This window comes from Pieris napi, chromosome Z (genome assembly GCF_905475465.1).
Source record: "Pieris napi chromosome Z, ilPieNapi1.2, whole genome shotgun sequence".
Taxonomy (NCBI): domain Eukaryota; kingdom Metazoa; phylum Arthropoda; class Insecta; order Lepidoptera; family Pieridae; genus Pieris; species Pieris napi.
Window position 1 is genome coordinate 4,016,191 of NC_062259.1, and position 22,286 is coordinate 4,038,476.

The following is a 22,286-nucleotide window of genomic DNA, read 5'->3' on the forward strand; positions in this document are numbered from 1 at the left end:
CGGTACAATAATAAGCACTAAAGTAATCACTAGATTAAAATGTTAGTAAGGAAGTTACACTAACTAGAAGTTAAATTACACAAAGCGTCTGGTTTCTCTCTTAATAAAATATTTGAAGAACTCAGTCGCAAGTGGACTATGCGTAATTTCGTCATGCAAAATAAAAAATAGCAAGTATCCACCTAATATTTGCAATAATAATAATATTGCAAATTTATAATTTATCTTCCAAATATTTTCGAACTTCAATGCTGAACGCGTGGAAACTAACTTGACAAGTCCAGCAAGCACATAATATGAAGATGAAATCTAGAAAAGCGAAGCTGTGTGACTGAGCGAGACAAGACAACGTACAATTGACCAATGGTTGGTGCGAAAGAGATGAACACAGCATGCGACTCACGATATTATATTTGATATGCTTTGCTTACGTGCGTCGTCAGGTCCGGCTCCGATTCACACTGAAAATTTTAACTACTGTTAGTTAAACCGTGTCCTTAGTGACCTTTTTAAACGGTGCCAATAAAAAATACACAAATTCAATTTTGTTGCCAAAATTGGACACGGTCGGAGTAGTTATTGTTCACACCACCTCTTTTTAAACTATGTTAAACTGTCGTTTATTTACATTGTATTCCCAACTTGTTTAGTATAAAATCAATGAATTTAATGAGTGGGTGGGTGCTGATGTTTTGTGCTTGAAATCTATAAATTAAAATTTTCTTTACCTTGTGCTTAGGTCCAAGATGCTTGTTGAAATAATTAGATATACTCTTAAGGAAACCCTTGCTGGAGCGTTGTTCTCTATTTAATTCTGGGTCTGAGAGGGAAGATTGCATCGATAAGGACAGTCGGGGCTGTGATGTCGGTCGTGGAGGAACTTCTGGAAAGATGTCGGGCAGCAAGGGCGCTGGTAAGATGGGCGGCGGAGGTACCGGGGGCGGAGTCATAGTTGATGGTAGGACTCTACTTCTACTTCTTGCGGTGGATTTCTTGACGAGTTTCGCTCCACCCAATCGCTGTAGGACCAGTCTTCTTACCACTTCAGTTTGTTCTTCTCTTTGCCGCTTTAACTCTTCTACTTTCGTTAATTGTGACTGCAATTGATAAGGGCTGTCCCTAGCTCTAGGAATCTTATAATTTAAAGGTATCGACCAATTACTGTCACTTGAGGTCGTTTTTTTAGTTCGAGGTCCACCTAAATTTTCGCTGGCTGATCGACAAATTGCTGGCGAATAATTGCGTATATTTTTAAATTTCTCTCCAGGTATTGGCTTAGTCTCGTAGTTTACCTTAGTTAAGCTACGAGAATGGCTAATACTGTCAGAGAGTAACGGTGGCGATACATCATCTAAAGAGTTGCCATTTTTGGTACTACTATAACTTGCTACGACCCCGTTTTTGTCAGTCATACTTAATAATGGTGGAGACATTTCCGTTAGCGATTCTTTCTTCTTTTGTACTTTCAAGTCATTTACAGCCTCGATTATAATACTATTCTCAACATTTTTCAATGCACAGGACGAACTGCAAGAATCGTTACTTTCATTTAATCTCGGGATTTTCTCATAAAAGGAAAATGGTTCCGATGCTATTTTTGTATTATGTAAGTTTCCCGATTTGGATTCTGAACTATCGATGAATTCTAGTGATTCTGAAAAGTTTGAGGCAAATTTGAGAGTATCGTGCGTGTCAGGTTTGATTGTGGTGTCAGAGCAGACTCTCTCTATAAAATTTATAGAGCGATCCCTTGACGCCGAGTAGGGATCGTATTCATCATCAACCAGTTCCATGTAACCTTCATTACAAGGTGTTGATGTCGATTCTATGGTAGGATCCTGATCACCTTCGTCGGCAAATTCAAAGTATTCAGGTGCGTTCGAATAGACGACTAGTTCGGACTCAGAGCCGTCCCGCCCACAAACGTGTGACGGTATGGTTTCTACATTTTTAGAGCCCTGTATCAGTTTTGGACCACTTAAAGTTCTGGGGTTTTTGTTTCGTTTCCTCACACCATTTTCATCTGGGCCGCAGTCATCTATAACAACAATTTCAGTTGCCCAATCCGATACTTCAGTTTCTGTAAGAGCAAGTGTTGTTGCATCTTTACAAGACTCGGACGATTCTGATTCTTCTGCAAGTAGAGCTGGAGCTTCTTCCGTCGTCGTTCGTGAATACATTTTATCTTCTACTGCATTATTTAATAGAATTAAACTATTTAATTGTATCAATTCTCCACCTTCATTGTGTACTTCGAGTCTCGGTACAGATCGGTTGGGCTCAGTATCAGAAGTAGATGACTCATCCGACAGAGAGTCCGTTTCCAAATCTGGATCTCTCTCGTTTCTAAATGGTTTCTTCCAATCGAGTATAGAATCTCCTTTAGTAAGTAAGTCAACTGGGACATGGTTGCATATATTCTTAATGATGTCAGGGATATCAGGCGGTGGCTTTTTCTCTTCAAAAGTAAATTGGTAGGAGAGGATGGGTGTGCCTGTTTGAGGTGTAGGTGTTGCAGGATGTAGCATTTTTTGGAACTCCGTGATGTTTATTCGGAACGCTTCGAGTTTCGAGTCTAATTGGGAAGTGGATTCTGACTTTCTGACGGCAGGTGGACTAGATTCTCCTAATAAATATTTACGTTTGAGCTCAAGAGCTCGTTTAGTAGCTAAGCCACCTGCAGATTTCGTTCGATTTAGTGGATAATCTTGAGGAGGTGAAATGTGTGGAGGAGCTTCAGTGACTAGTATTGCAGGAGGTGGAATATTGACGCCGATGTCTTCACAAGCAAATTCACTATCAGTTGAAACTTCAGTGCCTGATGACTTTTCGTCGTCATCACTAGAATCACTGTCCTCTTCGTCAGACTCCATCTATATTAAAGATTAAGATTATTCAAATAAATTGTATAAGCCTTAATTATCGAATTACAATTTCTTGGATGAAATAAAAAAAAAACTAAACTTGACACAAATAAAAGAATTTCCAAGTTTAGTTTTTTTTAGTCAAAGTGGTTAATATATTAGTATTATTTAGGACAGAGAAAATGATTACTTCTAATAGCTTAGACGTAATTATTTCCTCCTGCCATACTCCTGGAAGGAAGATGCGATGTTTCCACACTAACACTTGGCGAATTATTTTAACTATTAAAATCATGAACAAAAAACAAACACATTTAAGTAAACACCAACAGGCATGAAATACTCTTAATACATTGAAAAAACACTGAAAATCCTGCTGCTGTCAGAGCAACAAAAAGCTTATTTGGGTTCCTTTTTGTTAAAATAGTTTTTATTAATTTAAGAGTACGGAAAATGGGTCAAAATTGGTAATATGAACACAACATCAACAAACCAGTTAGTGTGGGTCACTTAGCCAATTGCCGTCGCCTTTAACACGGTACATGCATATTATACAATTGCAAAACTCAAAGCATATTAGGAGCGAAAACCCTACAACAGTGGTTAAATTGGACCTTTACGAAATATTTTTCATATTCTGCTGTAAAGCGTATATTTCGTGTAAGGCGATGGCTTGGCATATCGCACCTCCCTATTGCCAAAGATTAGCAGATGCTGCATCGAAGTACCTCGCTGCTGGATGAAGCGATCTTTTTGTGTGGTCGTTTTTTCCTTGTCTGTTGCCGATTTGAGGCCGTTTCCAAACTAGATGCTGAACCTAGACAAAATAAAAACGAATAATGTATGTTCAATGTTTACTGAGAATACCACTCCAAGCCAAATTTAACTTTGATAAAACTTGATTGACCGTTTTGATACTAACGTATAAACTTACAAGTTAAGCGGGCCATAGACGGACCGCATGTTGCAGTCAAGACACGCGACATGCGGTCGCCGCACGGCGATCTGCAGTTTCCATACTAAATTTATATTCGCAATACACGGACCGCTCGAGCAGTTCCTGAGCAAACCGCATGTTGCAGTCGGTCTTGACTGCAACATGCGGTCCGTCTATGGCCCGCTTTAGTATCAAAAAAGAACATAGAAATAAATTGTGTATTTTGGCTTATATTATTTGCGACCTTTTCAACAATATTTCAATCTATTTACATAAAACCATTTCACTAACGCAACACTGATACAATATAATGATCTATTGGAGAAAACTGTACAAAAAGCTCGATACTTTTAAGGCTTAGCGTTCTGACGGTCAGACAGAAACGGCGATTTTTAAGAAATTTCTATTTTTACCAGTTAATTTCCATATTTCGAAATATTGCTTTAATACACAATAGAATATTTACAAAAATCTTGATGACAGATAGTTATTTTCATTTGGTAATTATTGGACAAAGACAACATGTTTATGAATTAAAATATTTTATATAATATTTTAATTCATGATAAAGATTTTTGAAAGTGATTTAAAAGGCTCAATTAAAGACATACCATCATACGCAGAGGTACTCGGCATATTTATTGGCGCAGATTCAAAAACATCACTAAGATAATTCAGCATATCGTCGTCCATTTGGTAGTCATCACTATCATTATATACGGGATAACACCTAGATGTATTTGATTCGTTTATTGTTCTGAAAAAAAAACACAGTTTTAAAGCACACGCGTTTCAAAAACATTAACAGAATAAATAGATTTAGTTCTTAGTTCTCTTTAGGATAATAAGAACTAGGGCCAGGGAATAAACATTCAATGTTATTTAAAAAAATCACCAAACGGCACACATCTAGAAGTGGGGAAGCTCACCTTTGTAAGGTCCATTTAAAATTTATTGTCAAGAAATACCTAAATATATATATTGGGCGTCCATAAATTACGTGAGGTGTTTAAGGTCGAGTCAAATCTCATTTAATCTTACGTTGGTGAGAGGGGGGGTCTCGGCAAATATCACGCAATTTTTTTTTTATTGATAAAAAAGTTGACCCTAAAGGCCATCTCTGCAACTTCCCACTAACTCCATACCTAAACGCTCAACATTTCACTTATTTTGTTTTAGTCGTAAATAAGAGCACGAAGACTTTTTTTCGAAAGAATTATTATTATTATTATTAATAACAATCCAACGCGTTTACGTAAGAAACCCACGTTTTGAAAAATCTCACGTGAGATTGGGGGTTGGGGGAGGGGGTTGAATAAAATCTCACAACTTCTCACCAGGGGGGGAGGGAGTAACAGAAAATTTTAAAAAACACCTCACGTAATTTATGGACGCCCCCTAACATATATTAACATCAACTTAGTATGCTAAACTTACGAAATGCTAGGCAAGTCCTGGTTCGTTGGGCTATCTTCAAGCCCATGAATACTCCTTTCGACTGCCTCAGTGGACGTGGGGGTTGATGAGGGATTACTAAAACATAAAACATCCTTGTGTTTTAGGAAAAAAAAATATTGATACCTATTTATAGATAATTTTATGATCTACTGTTTTTGTCTGAGGTAATTTTACGATAAAACTTGCAGCTTTAAAGAAAAACCCATTTTTTTTACCATTGGCCTCGAGTTGATGGGGAATTTTGAAAAGTTGTTTTTAATTGTGTTTTGAATAGGTTTACTCAGTTTATGGTAGGGGAGCCCAAGAGGGGATTTCGGGATTTACTAAAGCGCGGCAGATTAATATATAGGGGGATACCTTGTACCCGGTTAAGTACCTCCACAAAATATGAGGCCCATATATAAGGCCGCACGTGAAGGAGACAGGATCAGTTTAGTAAAAAAAAATTGACCATCAGAAATTCCCGAGCGCGTCAGATTAAGGTAGGGTGAGTTAATTACATCCTAAAAAGTGTATATTCCACTAATCTGACAATTTGAGAGTGACGGAAAAAAAGGGGAGGGCAACAAAGTTGTAAAAAAAAAACGTCATCTCGACATTCTCGAGCGTAGCTAATTTTTTTTTTATTTTGAAGGAAATAATTCAAGAATAATGAAAAATATATAATCTGACGATTTCCGCAAGCCGAAATAACAAAAATTCGTCGATAAAGTTAAATGCGTGCAGCTGCGTGATGCCTACATTTCCTTAAACCGATCGGAATCTACTAAACGGCGTTCTAAATATTTCCCTCAAAATTACATTTCCTGTGAATTTGAACCGATTCGGACCGATAGATTTTGAGAAATTTTGAAAAATCTTAAAAAAATAAGAAATATTTTTTTTAAAAGCGGTTTCTTTATCGATCAACTTCAAAAACTAATCCGCCTTTGAGCTTGAAAAACCACGTCGATCGCCACCAAGCTGGTCAAAAGCGGTTGATTCGTTCGAGAGATATCGTACACGAAAGAAACCCGAAAAAGTGTTTTTTCGGGATTACTCCGAAATTTGTGGTTCGATCAATTAAAATTGCAAAATTATTTATGAGGATGATAAAACTGCGTCGAATGCCGCCAACCGCGTGAAAATTGCTTGATCCATTCAAAAGTTATTGCGGTTTGAAAATTCCAAAAATAGTGTTCTATGAAACTTCTATCAGACTTTCGAGCTGGGAGAGCTCAAATGCATAGAAATGTTATTTCTTTGAACTCAGCGAGCTCAAAATATCAATTTTAAGCGCCCAGGAATGGAATTAGCGGGAAGTTGCAGGGATGGCCCTTTAGGTGAACCGTTTTTCTATTTTTTTTTTTGGCAGATCAGGCGAATCCCTCTAGATAATCGTCAGATTATGAGACAGTACGTTTAGAACATAAAGATGAACCACATATATCTTAATCTGACGCGCTTGAGTATTTCAAAATTGCGATTTTTTTTTGCAAATTAAGAAAATGGCTGTGGGTTTGCGTCCCATCGAAATCGTCAGATTAGTGAATGAGAGCTTTTTTTTGGTGCACTTAACACTCCCTTAGAAAATCTGATGCGCTCGATAATTTTTTTTTTTTTTAATTTTCAACCCTTAAATACAACCACCCGCATCATGCAAACGATCAGATTAACATACGTACATTATTAAAAATACGTAGGGCATAGATGCTATCAATATCTGACGCGCTCGAGGATGTCCATGCAACAGTTTTTTTTTACATATTTAACTATCTATAGCCGCTTCCCCCACCGATGAAAAGGAATTTATCATATAACATTTTTTTCTTCTTTTTATCTAAGCTTTGCATCCCAATAGGTCTCTACAACGCTCGAGTAAATCCCCATTTAGCATCGTGGGCTCCCCTACCATTAAGCTTGATGGCAATTCTGGTAGCTTTGCTCTTGTTTTTTGACCTAATTTTACCGGCTATCAAAAGAGTTGCTAGTTTATTATTAGTTATAACATGTAGGTATACTTAAAAAGGAACTATGTATATAGCTTTTTTATAATTTATTTTTTATGCGTCACGTCACACGTCTTTTTCTTACATACAGAATCAAAAGGCAGTTTTGGTTCATGATTCTTTTTAGGAAAGGCACCCATAAGTGACAAACTATTTAATAGGAGAATAATAACATTGTTTGATTAAAAACTCACTAAAATGTCCAAAAGGCACCCTTACACTCACAACAGACCATGTCCGAAATCTGTTAGTAAAATACGGTTAAATATATATTACCATCAACCTAATATATATACTTACGGAATGGTGGCCACATCCTGACTAGGGCTATCTACTGCCTCAGTGGGTTGGGTTGAATAAGCATTACTAAAACATAATACACTCGTATACATAAATAAAATTTACACTATCAAGTCAAAGACCAAATTCATTCACGATTCAAGACACTATTTACGCCTCGCTAATATAAAAGTAACATTACCCAGGTTGAACAATAGCTGGACTTCGGTCTACATGACGCTGTCCACCCTTCGATATGCCCTGTAATAATTCAGATAATTAAATACTCGGTAAGAAAAATCTAAATTTTCGAAACGCCAAATGTTCCTTATATAGTAATTTATATAATATCCTAGTATAGTATTTTTGTGATCGTCTAAAACTTTTTCGTAAAGGCCATATTTCACTGACTTCAAATTATTGTGTCTAATGGCTGATTTACACAGGGTCAGTAGACAAGTCAGTCGCAGCGCCAATGTCGACGCCGCGACTGACTTTAACTGTTTACATGAAGTAAGTAGTAGTGGTGCGTTTCTCACGATGAGCACACGTTTGTGAAGTCAGTGGGAAAAATGAATTCGCGAAAACAACTGAAACGACGATTTAATTATTTGTTGAAAAATTTATTAATCTATTTACAATAGCATTTTTTATAAAGCCGTCCAGTTCTTGAAACCACTTGACTTTTGGGACATATACGTTCCCACTAGCGCCAGATCTGGTGGATTTTTGTATCTTGTCGAGCTCTAAATAATATGTAGCCCCTATGACTTTAATTTTATTTTTTACTTCAGTAGAAGTGAGCCCTTCGATTTGCATTTGTTGAGCCATATTTTGCAACGCTGTTGACCGCATTTCTTTATTGCGGTAATTTAGGGATTTAATATCCCAAAGGCACTCGTTTTCGCCATATTGCACCAATTTTAAGGTTTCGTCTTCGCTAAGCTTCATTTTTATCGCCAGCGAAAAAAACGTGGTCACTCTACAACGCAGCGGCAGTGACTAACCACGCACTGACTTGTCTGTTTACACGGGGTTTATTTGGCTGGCGTGGGGGTGCGCGGGTGGCGGGGAGCGCCAACTGACTTTAAAATATTCGTGTCCGAATATTCAAGTCAGCGCTGACTTCAAGCCACTGTACTGACTTCAAATCAGTTTACACAGGGTTTTTTTCGGGTCAGCACTGACTTGCCTCGAATTTGTAGTCAGTTACTGACCCTGTGTAAATCAGCTCTTATGGTCTAAGATCCCGCTGCAGGATTGGTGCGCTCATCGACTATTTGTTTAAAACCAAATTTTTATGTTTATTTATAATTAAGAGAATATATATTTACTAGGGTGCCTATCAAAATTTGGCCGCCATTATTTTTAATTAAATTATTTTTAATTGATTTTTGGTAAAAAATTGCGTTCATTTATTATTTAAATAAAATAACGTCTACATCACGTTAATTAATATGAAGATTCTAAAAAATCACGGGTGCCGTTGCGCACATGGCCGCACCTCTTTGCAGCCAGGTGTAAACAGGTATGATTTCGATAAATTTATACGTTTATAACCTATTTTTATTAATTATATGTCAAATTGAAGCTAATTTTTTTCTATTAATTATCATATAAAGTTGCTTAATTAAATCTGGCCGCAAATAAGGGCTACTGGCTGTTAAAGATAATAAATATTTAAGGTAGAGTGAAAGAGAGTTAGCGCGTAACATCATTTGTCAGACGAGGACAGCGATTGTCGGCTGTGCGACGCTTTTAAGCCATTGCGCATGCGTCGAACGTTAGTGTTCTCAACCACCGGGGAGTAATAGCGACGACTTATAATAAATACTCCAAAAAATATGTAATTTTTTTTCAAAATGACAAATTTAAAAATTGCAACAAATTCAGCCCAGAATGGCTGGCTGGTACTAGATGTTTTTTTAAAACCAACATGGTTCCTGGGAGACTCAACTCCAACGCAAGTTAATAGTGTGCTATGTGAATCCACGAACAAAGCTTCCGATAACGACGTTTCTGATATTTGTAGCGATGAAAGTGATAGCTCCGATGATAGTACAACAGAAAGCTCCGATGATTCAGATTTTTAAATAAGAGTTACGGAAATATAAGAGTTATAAGATTAATTTTTTAATTTGATTAAATGTTTAATTAATATGTAATAGACAATTAATTACTTGAATAAAATCTAATAAATTTTTTTAATAATACTTTCGCAATAAAATTTTCTTTTACTTAAGTCACCTTGGTTTTATTTTTTTATTTTTTAAATTAATATTAAATATCGACGTTCTAATTAGCAAATTATCTAACTCCATTTTAGAGAATCTTTTATTTGTACGAAAAAAACAATGACTTCAAAATTTATTATCATTTTAAAAAACCATTTAATATCATTAATATCTAATAGAGATATAATTTTTAAGTTTGAATCATTCAAATAATTTGTAATTGGATTATGTCTTCATCAAAATGTTAAAAAAATCACCCTCTAAAAAATAAGGAGTTAGACAAATTGCTAACTAGACCGTCGATATATCAAATCAATATTAATTTTTTGTTGCAATTTTTAAATTTGTCATTATGAAAAAAATTACTTATTTTTTGGAGTATTTATTATAAGTCGTCTCTATTACTCCCCGGTAGTTGAGAACACTAACGTTCGACGCATGCGCAATGGCTTAAAAGCGTCGCACAGCCGACAATCGCTGTCCTCGTCTGACAAATGATGTTACGCGCTAACTCTCTTTCACTCTACCTTAAATATTTATTATCTTTAACAGCCAGTAGCCCTTATTTGCGGCCAGATTTAACTAAGCATCTTTATGTGATAATTAATAGAAAAAAATTAGCTTCAATTTGACATATAATTAATAAAAATAGGTTATAAACGTATAAATTTATCGAAATCATACCTGTTTACACCTGGCTGCAAAGAGGTGCGGCCATGTGCGCAACGGCACCCGTGATTTTTTAGAATCTTCATATTAATTACCGTGATGTAGACGTTATTTTATTTAAATAATAAATGAACGCAATTTTTTACCAAAAATCAATTAAAAATAATTTAATTAAAAATAATGGCGGCCAAATTTTGATAGGCACCCTAGTAAATATATATTCTCTTAATTATAAATAAACATAAAAATTTGGTTTTAAACAAATAGTCGATGAGCGCACCAATCCTGCAGCGGGATCTCGTACTATTACTTACTGATGCCTTAGAGCAAAACATCACGACCTAAATTTTTTTTTAGAGAACTGAGTGCAAACCCTCAAGAGGCTCATCTGATGAGTGATGGACACTCTCAATGCCAGAAGGCTGGCGATTGCGTTTCTAGCCTTTTAAAAATGAATAAAGTAAAACCAGACAAGCGCTATTGCTTCCTCACAATAACTTTAAAAAAATCAAGCTCGAAAATTAAAACTTAGTAGCTCACCGGATTCTCTTGAAGAACTTGCACCGGGGGGACCGGCCTATCCAAAAATTTCGCCATCAGAGATTTTACCTGAAATTCAAAGTTTACACAGCTTTAGGTTTTAGAAAATTTATTAATTAAAAAAAAACTATGCATGCGAATTTCTGAGAAAGTAGTAAAAGTGTATAAAAATAATTGAAAACTGACCGAAGTCCTTCCTTGTTCTGGCCTTCCAGTGTCCTTCAATTTGTTATCGACCCGCTTTATGATTGTATCGCCAGCCGTCCACTTGTCCTCAGTCTGACCGTGTTGTACCCTATGCTGTCTGTTAAGAAACTGCAAAACAAATTACAACTTTATTTCTAATCAATATAATATATATACAAAACTACACACATATAAGTTTTGCCTTGAGGCTAACGTATTAATTTTATAAGTGAATTATTGACTATTATTCATAAACAATCAATCCATCAAATTGCACGGTTTACTAAACAATCTCATATGTACTCACATTAGTAGTACTCTATTTTCATCACAGCGTAAATATAATTCGACAGAAAGACACTAAAGTATAAAGTTTTTGTTGAAATATTTCGTTAAAAGAGTGCAATAAGACTGATTTCCTTTTTATGTATAAAGCGACTTTACTTTGACTTTAGCATGTTAAATTTCTTTGAAAGATGTATGTCATCGTCGTGCATATATACATTTTATAAGCCCACAAGATTAAATAGTCCAAGACACATATACAAATGAATTTCCTGACCATTTCGTGGCTTAAGATACCTATTAGAAAGCGAAATAATAAGACAAACACACACGTTATACAAGAAACAAAGCTTTTCAGAACTGTTCTCCAGATCTTGAAGCATCATCTAATTTCAAGGCGTATTAATCTGTGCTATGACATTTTTGACAGTGCCGAAGACAAGCTTTCTCTGAAGCGAAGCTTGTCACGTTGGAGGCAACTTGTGACTCGTGAACATGTCTCTATTATGCACGAACACACGCGACACCGACCTTGCTCCCAGGTGTATATATAAAAGCAGATTCCCACAAAAGCTCACATAACAATAGATTTATTATTTATGACTGCTTTGGATTCACTTTGTAATAGCACCAATCGATTTAGACGTTCACATTTAGCACGGGTAGGATATAAATGAAAGATGAACTCCGCGAGATATGAATTTTTAAAATTCAATTTTTTTTACCATCGTTACAATGTCGACTGTAATGAATGTAATTTTAAATTACTCAGGTTCGGACGACGTCATGTTAGTTTGAGTTTAAACAATATAAACACAGGAACAATACAATCAGATGTTAGTCTAGGCGGCCTAATTAACACCTGAGGTAGATTTGTTTAATTAATAGCTGGAAGTTGTAATAATGTTTAGAGCTTTCGTCCACAAAAAGAGGACACAGCCTGGGAAGGTTGTGGTTTCAGTTTTCTGGGTTGCTTTGACAATTAATACTTTGTCATACAAATAAAGATCTTAAGAGAAAGGTTTGCTTTGTATGAGGGGAATGGGGAACTATTTTTGTCAGCTCCTTATGATTTTTTTTTAACTAACTGAAATGTAAAAACTGAAGGATTATCAATTTTACGGGATTTTTTATATGATGAATTACGACGTTTCGAAGGTAATGTTTGATTTTAATAACATTTATCTATTCCGCTATACAAACACCCCTAAATTCGATTGGTGCTAAAGGAAAGTCGAGTCTACTTTTACAAATAAATAAAAGAATCCGTCGCCGCCGAAATAATTGTAAACAAGTTAATCAACACTTGTAATAACAACCAGATATTCACAAGTGACAAGGAAGAGTGTGAGTGATAAGGAAACAGTGAAATATTAATAAAATAATAATATCAGAGGGATAAGTTACCATCCGATAAATTAAGGTTATTAATATTCAAGACATCAAAACTGTCGGGTCTCATGATATACACAAGACTCACGTGTTCGTGACTAAGCGTGGTATTCTTACTTGTTCCCGGTCCCATTTGGGTACACGTTCTGCCGCAGATGGCATCGGACGCCCAAATCTATTCTCGTTAATCTTTCCTTCGATTTGTTTAATTTGCCAGTCATCCTGACTTATCTTTCCTATAGCCCTCATTAGGTCTTTTGGCTTTACAGGTTTAGGTTTAGGTAGAGCCGTCGTGTTTAACTCGGCTGCTAGTTGAGCCACTCTTATACCACTACCGATTGCCTTTATCGGTTCAATTGCCGATTCGTCCTGTAAACCATAAAGAATAATCCAAAAATGTTCCAGTTTACGAAGCACACATTGTTAGTTTAAACGATTTCCACTCAATTGTGCCATGCTGTTTTTAAATATTATACACACTCAATGCAAAACTGATTGGGAAAAACTATAAGAATATTAGAAAGAAGTGAAAAAATAATGATTTTCAAATAGTGGCAATATAAAAATAGTTATGATGTCAAGGTTTCCATGCAACACACACACACCAATCTCACATAGTGTTGAAGTTGTTTCTCTAGTTTTTTAACTCGTTCGTCAAAGTCCGGGGCGTCCGCTCTGTACTGTTGGAGTCCATAATCGTGTTCTAAGTCAGTCTGGGATACAGCGGGTGGCGGTTCCAGTGTCAGCAATTGAAGACTTTTCTCCACACGTTCCTTCATCATTTCACGGGCCTCTTTCCTCCTACTGGTGCCTTTAGGTAGCTTTGCTTGAGTGTTGTTTCTTGCTATCATATTTGTGATTCTTTGCATTCTAAATGCTACATTCCCAGAACTACGCGGGGCTGTAGTCCCGGAGGCGCTTTCTTGCGAGACACCTAACAATAGTTCTGCCATTTTTAGTCGCTTCTCTGCTAACTCAGCGTTTCCTATAGACAAAATTTGTTTGGGTTCGATACAGTACGAATCGTTGTTCTTTCCTTCAATAATATTTGCAAATTGTTGCCAGCGCAGATCTCTACACATCTTCTTCCTGTCTTCTCTATGCGTTATAAAAGTCTTGTCATCATTCCTATTATCAAGTTTCCCTTCAAACAAATCTCTCATATCTTTTATACCGTGACCAATTTCCGAGGAACCGGTTCTAACGCTTACCATGGAATCAGAATTTTTTCTGCGATTAATTATGTCAGTTCTAGGAACATCGGGACTTTCATCTGATTGTGAACGCACAAGCTTCTTAATAGTTTTTCTCTCCAATTTATTCGATATTGTACGATTTGTTTCTGATTCATCGTAATACAAAATATCTTGAGGTTTGATACTTTCGGGGTCAAGACCCTTTAGGCATCTAGACGATTTTTTTTCATTTATCTGTTCGTTCGCAAAGAATTTCGTCAGGTCACCTTGAAGGTTAACTTTACTTCTGGAAGAGCCTTGAAGTAAATCTGTAATAGCCTCTCTAACCATCTGTGGGTCCGGTGATTCGTCAGGATCTAGGAGCGCTATTATTTGATCGTGAATCTCTGTATGTTTATCGGAATATTCGGAGTCTGATATTGCATCATGTCCTTCCATTAAACGTGCGAGTTTGGTGATATCATTAATATCTAATTTGCCGATTCGTTTCCTAATGAAGTCAGCTGTGTTTGTACTTACCCTGTTATCAACGGTTTGTCGCCTGTTCGGATTTATACTCGGAACTGCAACTACTGGAACAAAATAATTTTGTTTGTAAAGTTATTATTATTATATTCATAGCAGTCCAACATTTGTCAAGTTATTATTTAATTATTAAATTTTTAACATTAATAGAAACTAAAATATATATAGAGATAAGTAGGTACATAGGGTACCTACTTATCTCTATATATACGCTAAAAACTTTTAGCGGTAAAGTATAGTAAAATCACACAAGTCTTGCATACTAATTAGCTAATTCAGGCAAATTAAATATCGAAGTTTTAAAACTAACGCCATCCGTGTGCAGCGTGTGCTCGCCGATATTAAATACGAAATTTCAACATATTTCAAAGAAGTGTTCTGTTAGAAAACTTGACAGCTAATATAGGTTTAAACGTTGATTTTTATATCGTATTTATTTAATCATCATAATTGTTATTGGTCATTCTCCGTATACAGGTTTAATTCAGATGTTCTCGTATTAATCATTCTATTCTAAGTCGTAAAGTAAGTACATTTTGTATTTAAATTCACTACTAGTGATGTATCCGAATAGATAGATAATAAAGAAAAGGAGGAAATTACATGTTTTAACGCAAACGGTTGTTTTATGACTGATCTTAACAAATTGGTTAGCATTAGGTAACCTGATATATAGGCGTTAACTTAAAAAGAGATTTAAAATAGTGATTTTTTAAATGTAGATCACAGATCTGCCAATTATAAAGATCAGTCTATATTGAGATACATTCCAATGAATCGCTACCGCCATTGGAAGTTTTTGAATGGCCATCATAAGTCAAATGGATAGGTTGAGGTGAAACAAAAGCGCACTTACTTGTATTTGTTAGAACTGGCATAGGCCTTGGCACAGAAACCATTGATTGGAACTGAAAAAAAAGAATAAATATTAATTCTCCTAATTCCCTTCCGACGCGTTTTGGAAAATACTGTTTCTTCCCTCACACATTATAATCACCATTCAATTTCTTAAATATTTCTTCTATATTGTTTGAATGGTACATATTTTTGTTATTTTCATTATTGTGTCCGCCATATTAAAACATGCCTATTTATTTTATCCTAGATAACCAACGTATAGATGTGCCAAGTGCTGGCTAGTTTATCACAACAAAATACAAATATACAAAAAAAATAAGTATAGTAGAAAATCATAAATTTTCTAAAGGTCTATTCAATTCAAATTCTAATTCAAAAATCATTTAATCATATAGGTAACACATTGTACACTTATGACTTGTCAGTAAAGAAATACATATTAATGCTTCATAATTTTACATTTAGTGCCATTACTTCTTTGTAACACATCGATTCTATAAATAAACAAAAACCGAAACAGGCATTATCCCGGCATATGAAAAATTATTGAAATCGCTCCAGCAATTCTTGATTTAATTCCATATTTTCATTAAAAATATTATAGATTTTCACCGTTGTCTATCAATTTTACTTAAGACATAAAGAGAATAAGAGAAAATACGTACAAGCGAAAGGATACTGTCTTGGTCTAAGGCGATGCTCGGCGCGTAAGGCACTTCTCCCTTAAAAGCGACATAGACACCCAAAAGGTACCTATAACGCGTGTCGTCTAAATCGTATTCAAGTTGTGGCACTGAAATAATTATATTATTAGTTAACACAAAAGATTAGGACGTAAGTACTTTACACTTTTAAAATTTACTGAGGGTAGGTTAGTAACACGTCCGTTCCGCACGAAGTCTCGAAATAAAAGTGAGTCAACGCCGGGATTGCTTCGCGTTATATAGGTTTCTGCTACAAGATGGCGTTAGTCCGCTAACAATATTAATAAGTCCATCATCATCAGTGGCTTAGAGGCTAGCGAATATTCTCAAATACGACTTGGCACCCATATATTTGGCAAATTTTTCAAATTCATTTGCTTAGTGAAGATTACATAATTACTTAGCGAGGGGTCGTCTTAGGGGGAGAATAAGTTGTTAAGCAGGCCTTGCACACTTTTCATCAGGTACATATTTAAAATTAAATAATAAGCTACAGGCTGTTTAGGTCTGTATTTTTTTTCATGAATATTTGTCAATCTAATAGGCAAGTAGGTGATCAGCCATCTGTGCCTGATTTCCCTTATCGTACACTTTTTAAATAATATTTGATGGCTTTAATTGATAATTAAATAATTTAATTTAATTATAATATGACAACAAAAGGTTTGGCGAAAAAATATTTAAGCCTAATTTTATGCATATCCTCCATTCTGTTATTATCTTTAGGGTGCTGTTAAACTACTTTTATGTTAAAATAAGAAATATTTTAGTTATAAGTAACCCCTTTAAATATTAGTGGCGCTACAACCTTTTAGGCCTGGGCCTCAGATTTCTTTATATGTTTCGTGATCATTTTTTTTCAAATGCAAGTAGGTCTTTGCGGTTCCTCACGATGTTTTAATTCACCGTATGAGTGTTAAATGCGGAAATAGAAAATCCATTGGTGCACATCCTAGTATCGAACCTAGTACCTCAGGGATAAGTCACACGCTAAAGCCTCTAGGCCAACACTGTCAAACCCCTATGCAATCTTGTATCAGCCTAATAAACGTCCAAAAACATTTTATAAAATACCAATGCTTTAGCAAGGACTCGTAAGTTTTCTAACGAAATAATCACAATTAAAATCTTACAGAATTTTTCTTCCAGCAACTCGTATATATATCTATAGTTCTCTTCATTGTATTCAGGGAGAAGGTCGTGTCGATACCTCATCACAATATCCCAAAGGGCCTTCGGACATGTCGCCGATTGCAAGTCCGGATGTCCAGCCCAGTTGAGCATCGCCCTTAACGTTATATTATCTGAAAGTGTTTACAGATAAGAAAAAGTTTTCTATCACCAATTATTATTTATCTTAATATATTTAAATCTCGTGTCACAATGTTTGTCCTCAATGGACTCCTTAACTACCGAACCGATATCAATCAAATTTGCACACCGTGTGTAGTTTGATCCAACTTAAAAGATAGGGTAGTTTAAATCTCAAATTATAGTCGCAATTTTAATTTATTGCAAATATTTGTTTTTTATTTGATACAATTCTAACAGATGGCGCTGTGTTAAAACTACCCACATTTCACATAAGTTCTTCTACCGTTTCCCTTGAATAGTTTACTACTATGTAATATAACAAAAACCTTTGCCACAGCAACGCTTGGCCGAGTCTGCTAGTTTTATATATATTTTTATTTAAATATATTATTTATTTTGGGAATAAAATACCTGTCTCTCGTCGGGGCATCTCTGCATCCAATGATATTGGGTGATCGCTTATATAAAGTTTCAAAACGGAATTCGGCGTGACGCATCGGGTATTAAGGTTAGAATACCTGGAAATGGGATCTATTGTGTAGGCCGGAATATTCGGCTGTAAGTTGTTTGCAGTAGTTTGTGCTGTAAAAAAATAATATATACGTAAATGTTTTGTAACATTCTCTTAAGAATATATAAGCGATTTTCGTTTAATGTTTATTTAAATTATATTCTTATTATATTAATTAATTTTATTATTTCTTATATGCTATGTTTGCCTGTAAGTGCTTGACACATTGAAAATTAAATTAAATAAATATAAACAGCGAACCTAAGATCGAATCTTTATCGGCGCTTAGTTCAATTAATCAGGTAAATAGATTTTGCTTAGATTTTCGAGGTTTAAGTCGATAATTTTATGGGGAACTTAATATTTTATTTAAACTATTTCCTACGACTTTTTGACATATTATTGATTTTTTTAATCACATTAAAAATGACCTCGAATGAAGAGAACATTTGAGCGAAAATACATAATTAAATCAAATTATTGTGGACAACACTGAAATTTAACCTAAATAGTCACCACACTTAAATATTACACAATTACCAACTATAAAGGTCAAACTTTCGCTGAAAATACTTTTTACCGAAAAAGTTCTAATATTTGTACTCACGCAGTAATCTGTAGATGCTTTCCCTTTCAGCTATGACAAACAGCGGATGCTTCTCCGGCCGTTGGCACCACGATCGTACAGCCCACGACGCGTCCATAGCTGAAAGGAAGCACCTGGCACACCCCGAACCGGTAGGCCAAAATGGCTCCATCAGACTGTCGCCTATCAACTGACATAACAATCTTTTTCCTATAACCTCGTACACCTAAAAAATAATTCAACGTCAAAAACCTTCACAAATATCGTTGCTCCAGACATAAGCATCAAAAGTTGATGAGTCTACGACCACTAATAATAGCACTGATCAGTGAATTTGTGTTTCTATAATGTAGTTCTTGTTCTTAGCAAAAGATAAACAATCTTTAAATTATTCAAAGTTACCATGATAAATACTATTTACTACCACTAGTATTGTTAAAAAAGTTAAAAAGAGAACTGATTGTTTCACTTCACTACTTTTCTACTCAATAACATGATTTGAAAATACTATTTTTAACTTGTTAAGGAACTCGCGAGAGGACTGTCGTATCTTCAATATTTCAAAACTCATAGGCGAGTGAGGGCCCATGCTACCTAGCTTCTATTGTTATTTCTGTATAATTTTCTACAACTTCTTCAATTATGCAAAGAGGCAGAAGGTTTGTCCTAAGAATTGATTCGGATATACTGCAGTGGGCAGCTGGTTCCACATAGTTTATTGGAATTGTATTTAAACTATGGAACACATGTGGAACGACAGACGATATATAAGTCCAATTTCGCATTCTGCCTTAACGACCGATGATGAAATTCAGCTGCATTTAGTCCGAACACACATTTCTTCGTAACGTCAACGGATCGAAACGTCGTAACAGGTCGCCGACGATTTGAATAGCTATGTGGATAGTTAAGGTACTCGGGAGTTCACACTCAGAGGTGAGAACAGTACTCCATATGGGGCAGAGTTTGGCCTTAAGGCGATAGGCCGGAGTGAAGTACCATCTTGCCTTGCTTCACACCAAGCTTCTTAGAGGCTTATTAAGGCTTCCTTTCCAAACAACAGCGCAACTGAACGTCATTCGATAGCGGTAGTAATTTTAGCGGAAAACGTACAGACTTTTGCCTTCTTGATGTTAAGTTGAACTATGACTTAGAGTTTCAACTTCAGACACAAGTTAGTTCCGGTACTGATCGGCAACTGCCCGAAAATTACGGCCCTGCTGCTTAATATTCGTCTCTTTCTAACAAATTATGCTTACTCTATATAACATACAATGTACTTACGATGGAAGCATTTTCCGATGAATAAGACGTTGAAAAGTCGAATATTGCTATATCAGGTTCCCCGCAATGATTCACTGCGAATGTCATGTTCGGAATTTGGCCTTTGGTGGCGGTACGCGCCGCTTCGAGTGCGTAATTCATCAATGCTTCTCTTGATACATTTTCTTTACTTAAAAGAGTTTGTACATTCAAGTAGTCCTGAAAAACGATATAAAGCGTGAGGGGCGTTCAAGTATTGCGTACAAATTTTTTGGAGATTATTGGAAAATGTAACGCGCCGTAACGTTTTTCTGTAGCCAAGTACAGTACTGTCCCAAGTATATTAAAACGTTTAGTGACCACCTAGTGACTCTTTATACCTAAAAGTTTATGTAGTGTAAAGTACTGGAAAGTCGAAAATAATATTAACAATAACGCGTAATTCAATCACCGCCCCGCATCGTAATGTTTTACAAAAAGACCTCCCCCCCAAATTCGTTTCGTAAAACTTGAACGCACCCTGATTCATTCACTTTAAAACCACACTTAATATAGTGAGTGCCACACACATCAAATATTAAATTCAACAAATTTATTAACTTACCCTTAATAGTACGCCCTTTTTAATAAGACTACTTTTCTTCGCTGTCATTACAAAATAATGCGTCTCATCTTTATAATAGGTTATATTCTCTAGGTCTATACCCGTAGCACTTTCTATATCTTTAAAAAATTGTTGGGCAAATATATAACTGAGGCCACCAATTTCATTCACCTAAAAAGTTTAAAATGAAAATGGTGAATAAGCTGCAACGGACACTTTCTATGTGGGCATAACTATAAGGCATAGAAGGCAGATTACCTACTTGTCTATTAAGAAAAAAAGTGTGTGTACAAAGTGTGTACTTTGTCAGAAGTGAAACTTCTGTGGCAAACTAATCTTGTATGTGTTGTTCATATTTATACAAATCTAAAAGTTTAGATTTCCGATACTTAGAGGGACGGAAAAAGGAAGATATGTTAGGAATTTAATTGTCGTTAAAATATTAAGTGTCCAATAATAAATAATAAATAAAAAAGATGGCACGTAACCGAAAAATGTGACGATTTGCTATAAAATTTCTCCCATACGTCGATAAAGAAGTTTCACTTCAAAAAAATTCACGAAACAAATGCAACGCTGCTTTAGTCTTAAATTTGGTAGTTAGTGATATTGAATGCGATATAAACTTAAGCTCTTTTATTAGAATATTGAACGATATTGGTACATCCATGAATCAAAATAAGAGCAATAATGAAAAACCCATACCTAAACAAAAAACAGTAGTATTAACAAAGACCGAAACTTGACAGGTATTAACAAAGACCGAAACTTGACAGGTATTAACAAAGACCGAAACTTGACAGGTATTAACAAAGATCGAAACTTGACAGGTATTAACAAAGACAGAAACTTGACAGATATTAACAAAGACCGAAACTTGACAGGTATTAACAAAGACCGAAACTTGATAGATATTAACAAAGACCGAAACTTGACATGTATTAACAAAGACCGAAACTTGACATGTATTAACAAAGACCGAAACTTGATAGATATTAACAAAGACCGAAACTTGACATGTATTAACAAAGACCGAAACTTGATAGATATTAACAAAGACCGAAACTTGATAGATATTAACAAAGACCGAAACTTGACATGTATTAACAAAGACCGAAACTTGACATGTATTAACAAAGACCGAAACTTGACATGTATTAACAAAGACCGAAACTTGATAGATATTAACAAAGACCGAAACTTGACATGTATTAACAAAGACCGAAACTTGATAGATATTAACAAAGACCGAAACTTGACATGTATTAACAAAGACCGAAACTTGATAGATATTAACAAAGACCGAAACTTGACATGTATTAACAAAGACCGAAACTTGACATGTATTAACAAAGACCGAAACTTGATAGATATTAACAAAGACCGAAACTTGACATGTATTAACAAAGACCGAAACTTGACATGTATTAACAAAGACCGAAACTTGACATGTATTAACAAAGACCGAAACTTGATAGATATTAACAAAGACCGAAACTTGACATGTATTAACAAAGACCGAAACTTGACATGTATTAACAAAGACCGAAACTTGACAGGTATTAACAAAGATCGAAACTTGACAGATATTAACAAAGAAACCTTATAGTTGACACGGACAAAAAATCTTACCGCCGCCTCCTCCTCAGTATTTCGATTAATGAAATTGACAGTTATGCCAATACACAGTTTTGTACGTAAAACGTTCTTCTCAAATCCACGTAGCGAGTTTCGTCGCCCATCAGCACCAATTAGCACGTCAAATTCGTATTGTGAAACAGGGTGTGTTCTTGGTTGTAATAGCGCTCGCCATCCTGTAACTATACAAAATTTGGTGTTAGCAAAATATATATGCAAACCAGCATTTCCGGGTTTAAGGGAGAGTACTCTTTT

General features: G+C 35.4%; 1 protein-coding gene across 16 annotated transcripts in view; it reads right to left on the bottom strand.

Moving 5' to 3' along the window:
* LOC125062155 overlaps nt 1-22,286 on the bottom strand; it is a 38,657-nt gene that overhangs the window by 6,924 nt on the left and 9,447 nt on the right. For 6 of the 16 annotated variants that reach the window (XM_047667828.1, XM_047667822.1, XM_047667821.1 and 3 more), the window contains exons 7-25: nt 22,026-22,213; nt 20,394-20,564; nt 19,811-20,008; nt 18,548-18,752; nt 17,841-18,011; nt 17,249-17,419; nt 16,077-16,204; nt 15,410-15,461; nt 14,548-14,600; nt 12,950-13,201; nt 11,156-11,284; nt 10,970-11,038; nt 7,729-7,787; nt 7,548-7,613; nt 5,239-5,334; nt 4,413-4,558; nt 3,593-3,681; nt 729-2,873; nt 432-461 (exon numbers count right to left, since the gene is read on the bottom strand). In XM_047667828.1, coding sequence (XP_047523784.1) covers nt 432-461; nt 729-2,873; nt 3,593-3,681; nt 4,413-4,558; nt 5,239-5,334; nt 7,548-7,613; nt 7,729-7,787; nt 10,970-11,038; nt 11,156-11,284; nt 12,950-13,201; nt 14,548-14,600; nt 15,410-15,461; nt 16,077-16,204; nt 17,249-17,419; nt 17,841-18,011; nt 18,548-18,752; nt 19,811-20,008; nt 20,394-20,564; nt 22,026-22,213 — 4,418 coding nt within the window. The other 10 variants (XM_047667829.1, XM_047667827.1, XM_047667826.1 and 7 more) reach the window with 7 other exon arrangements.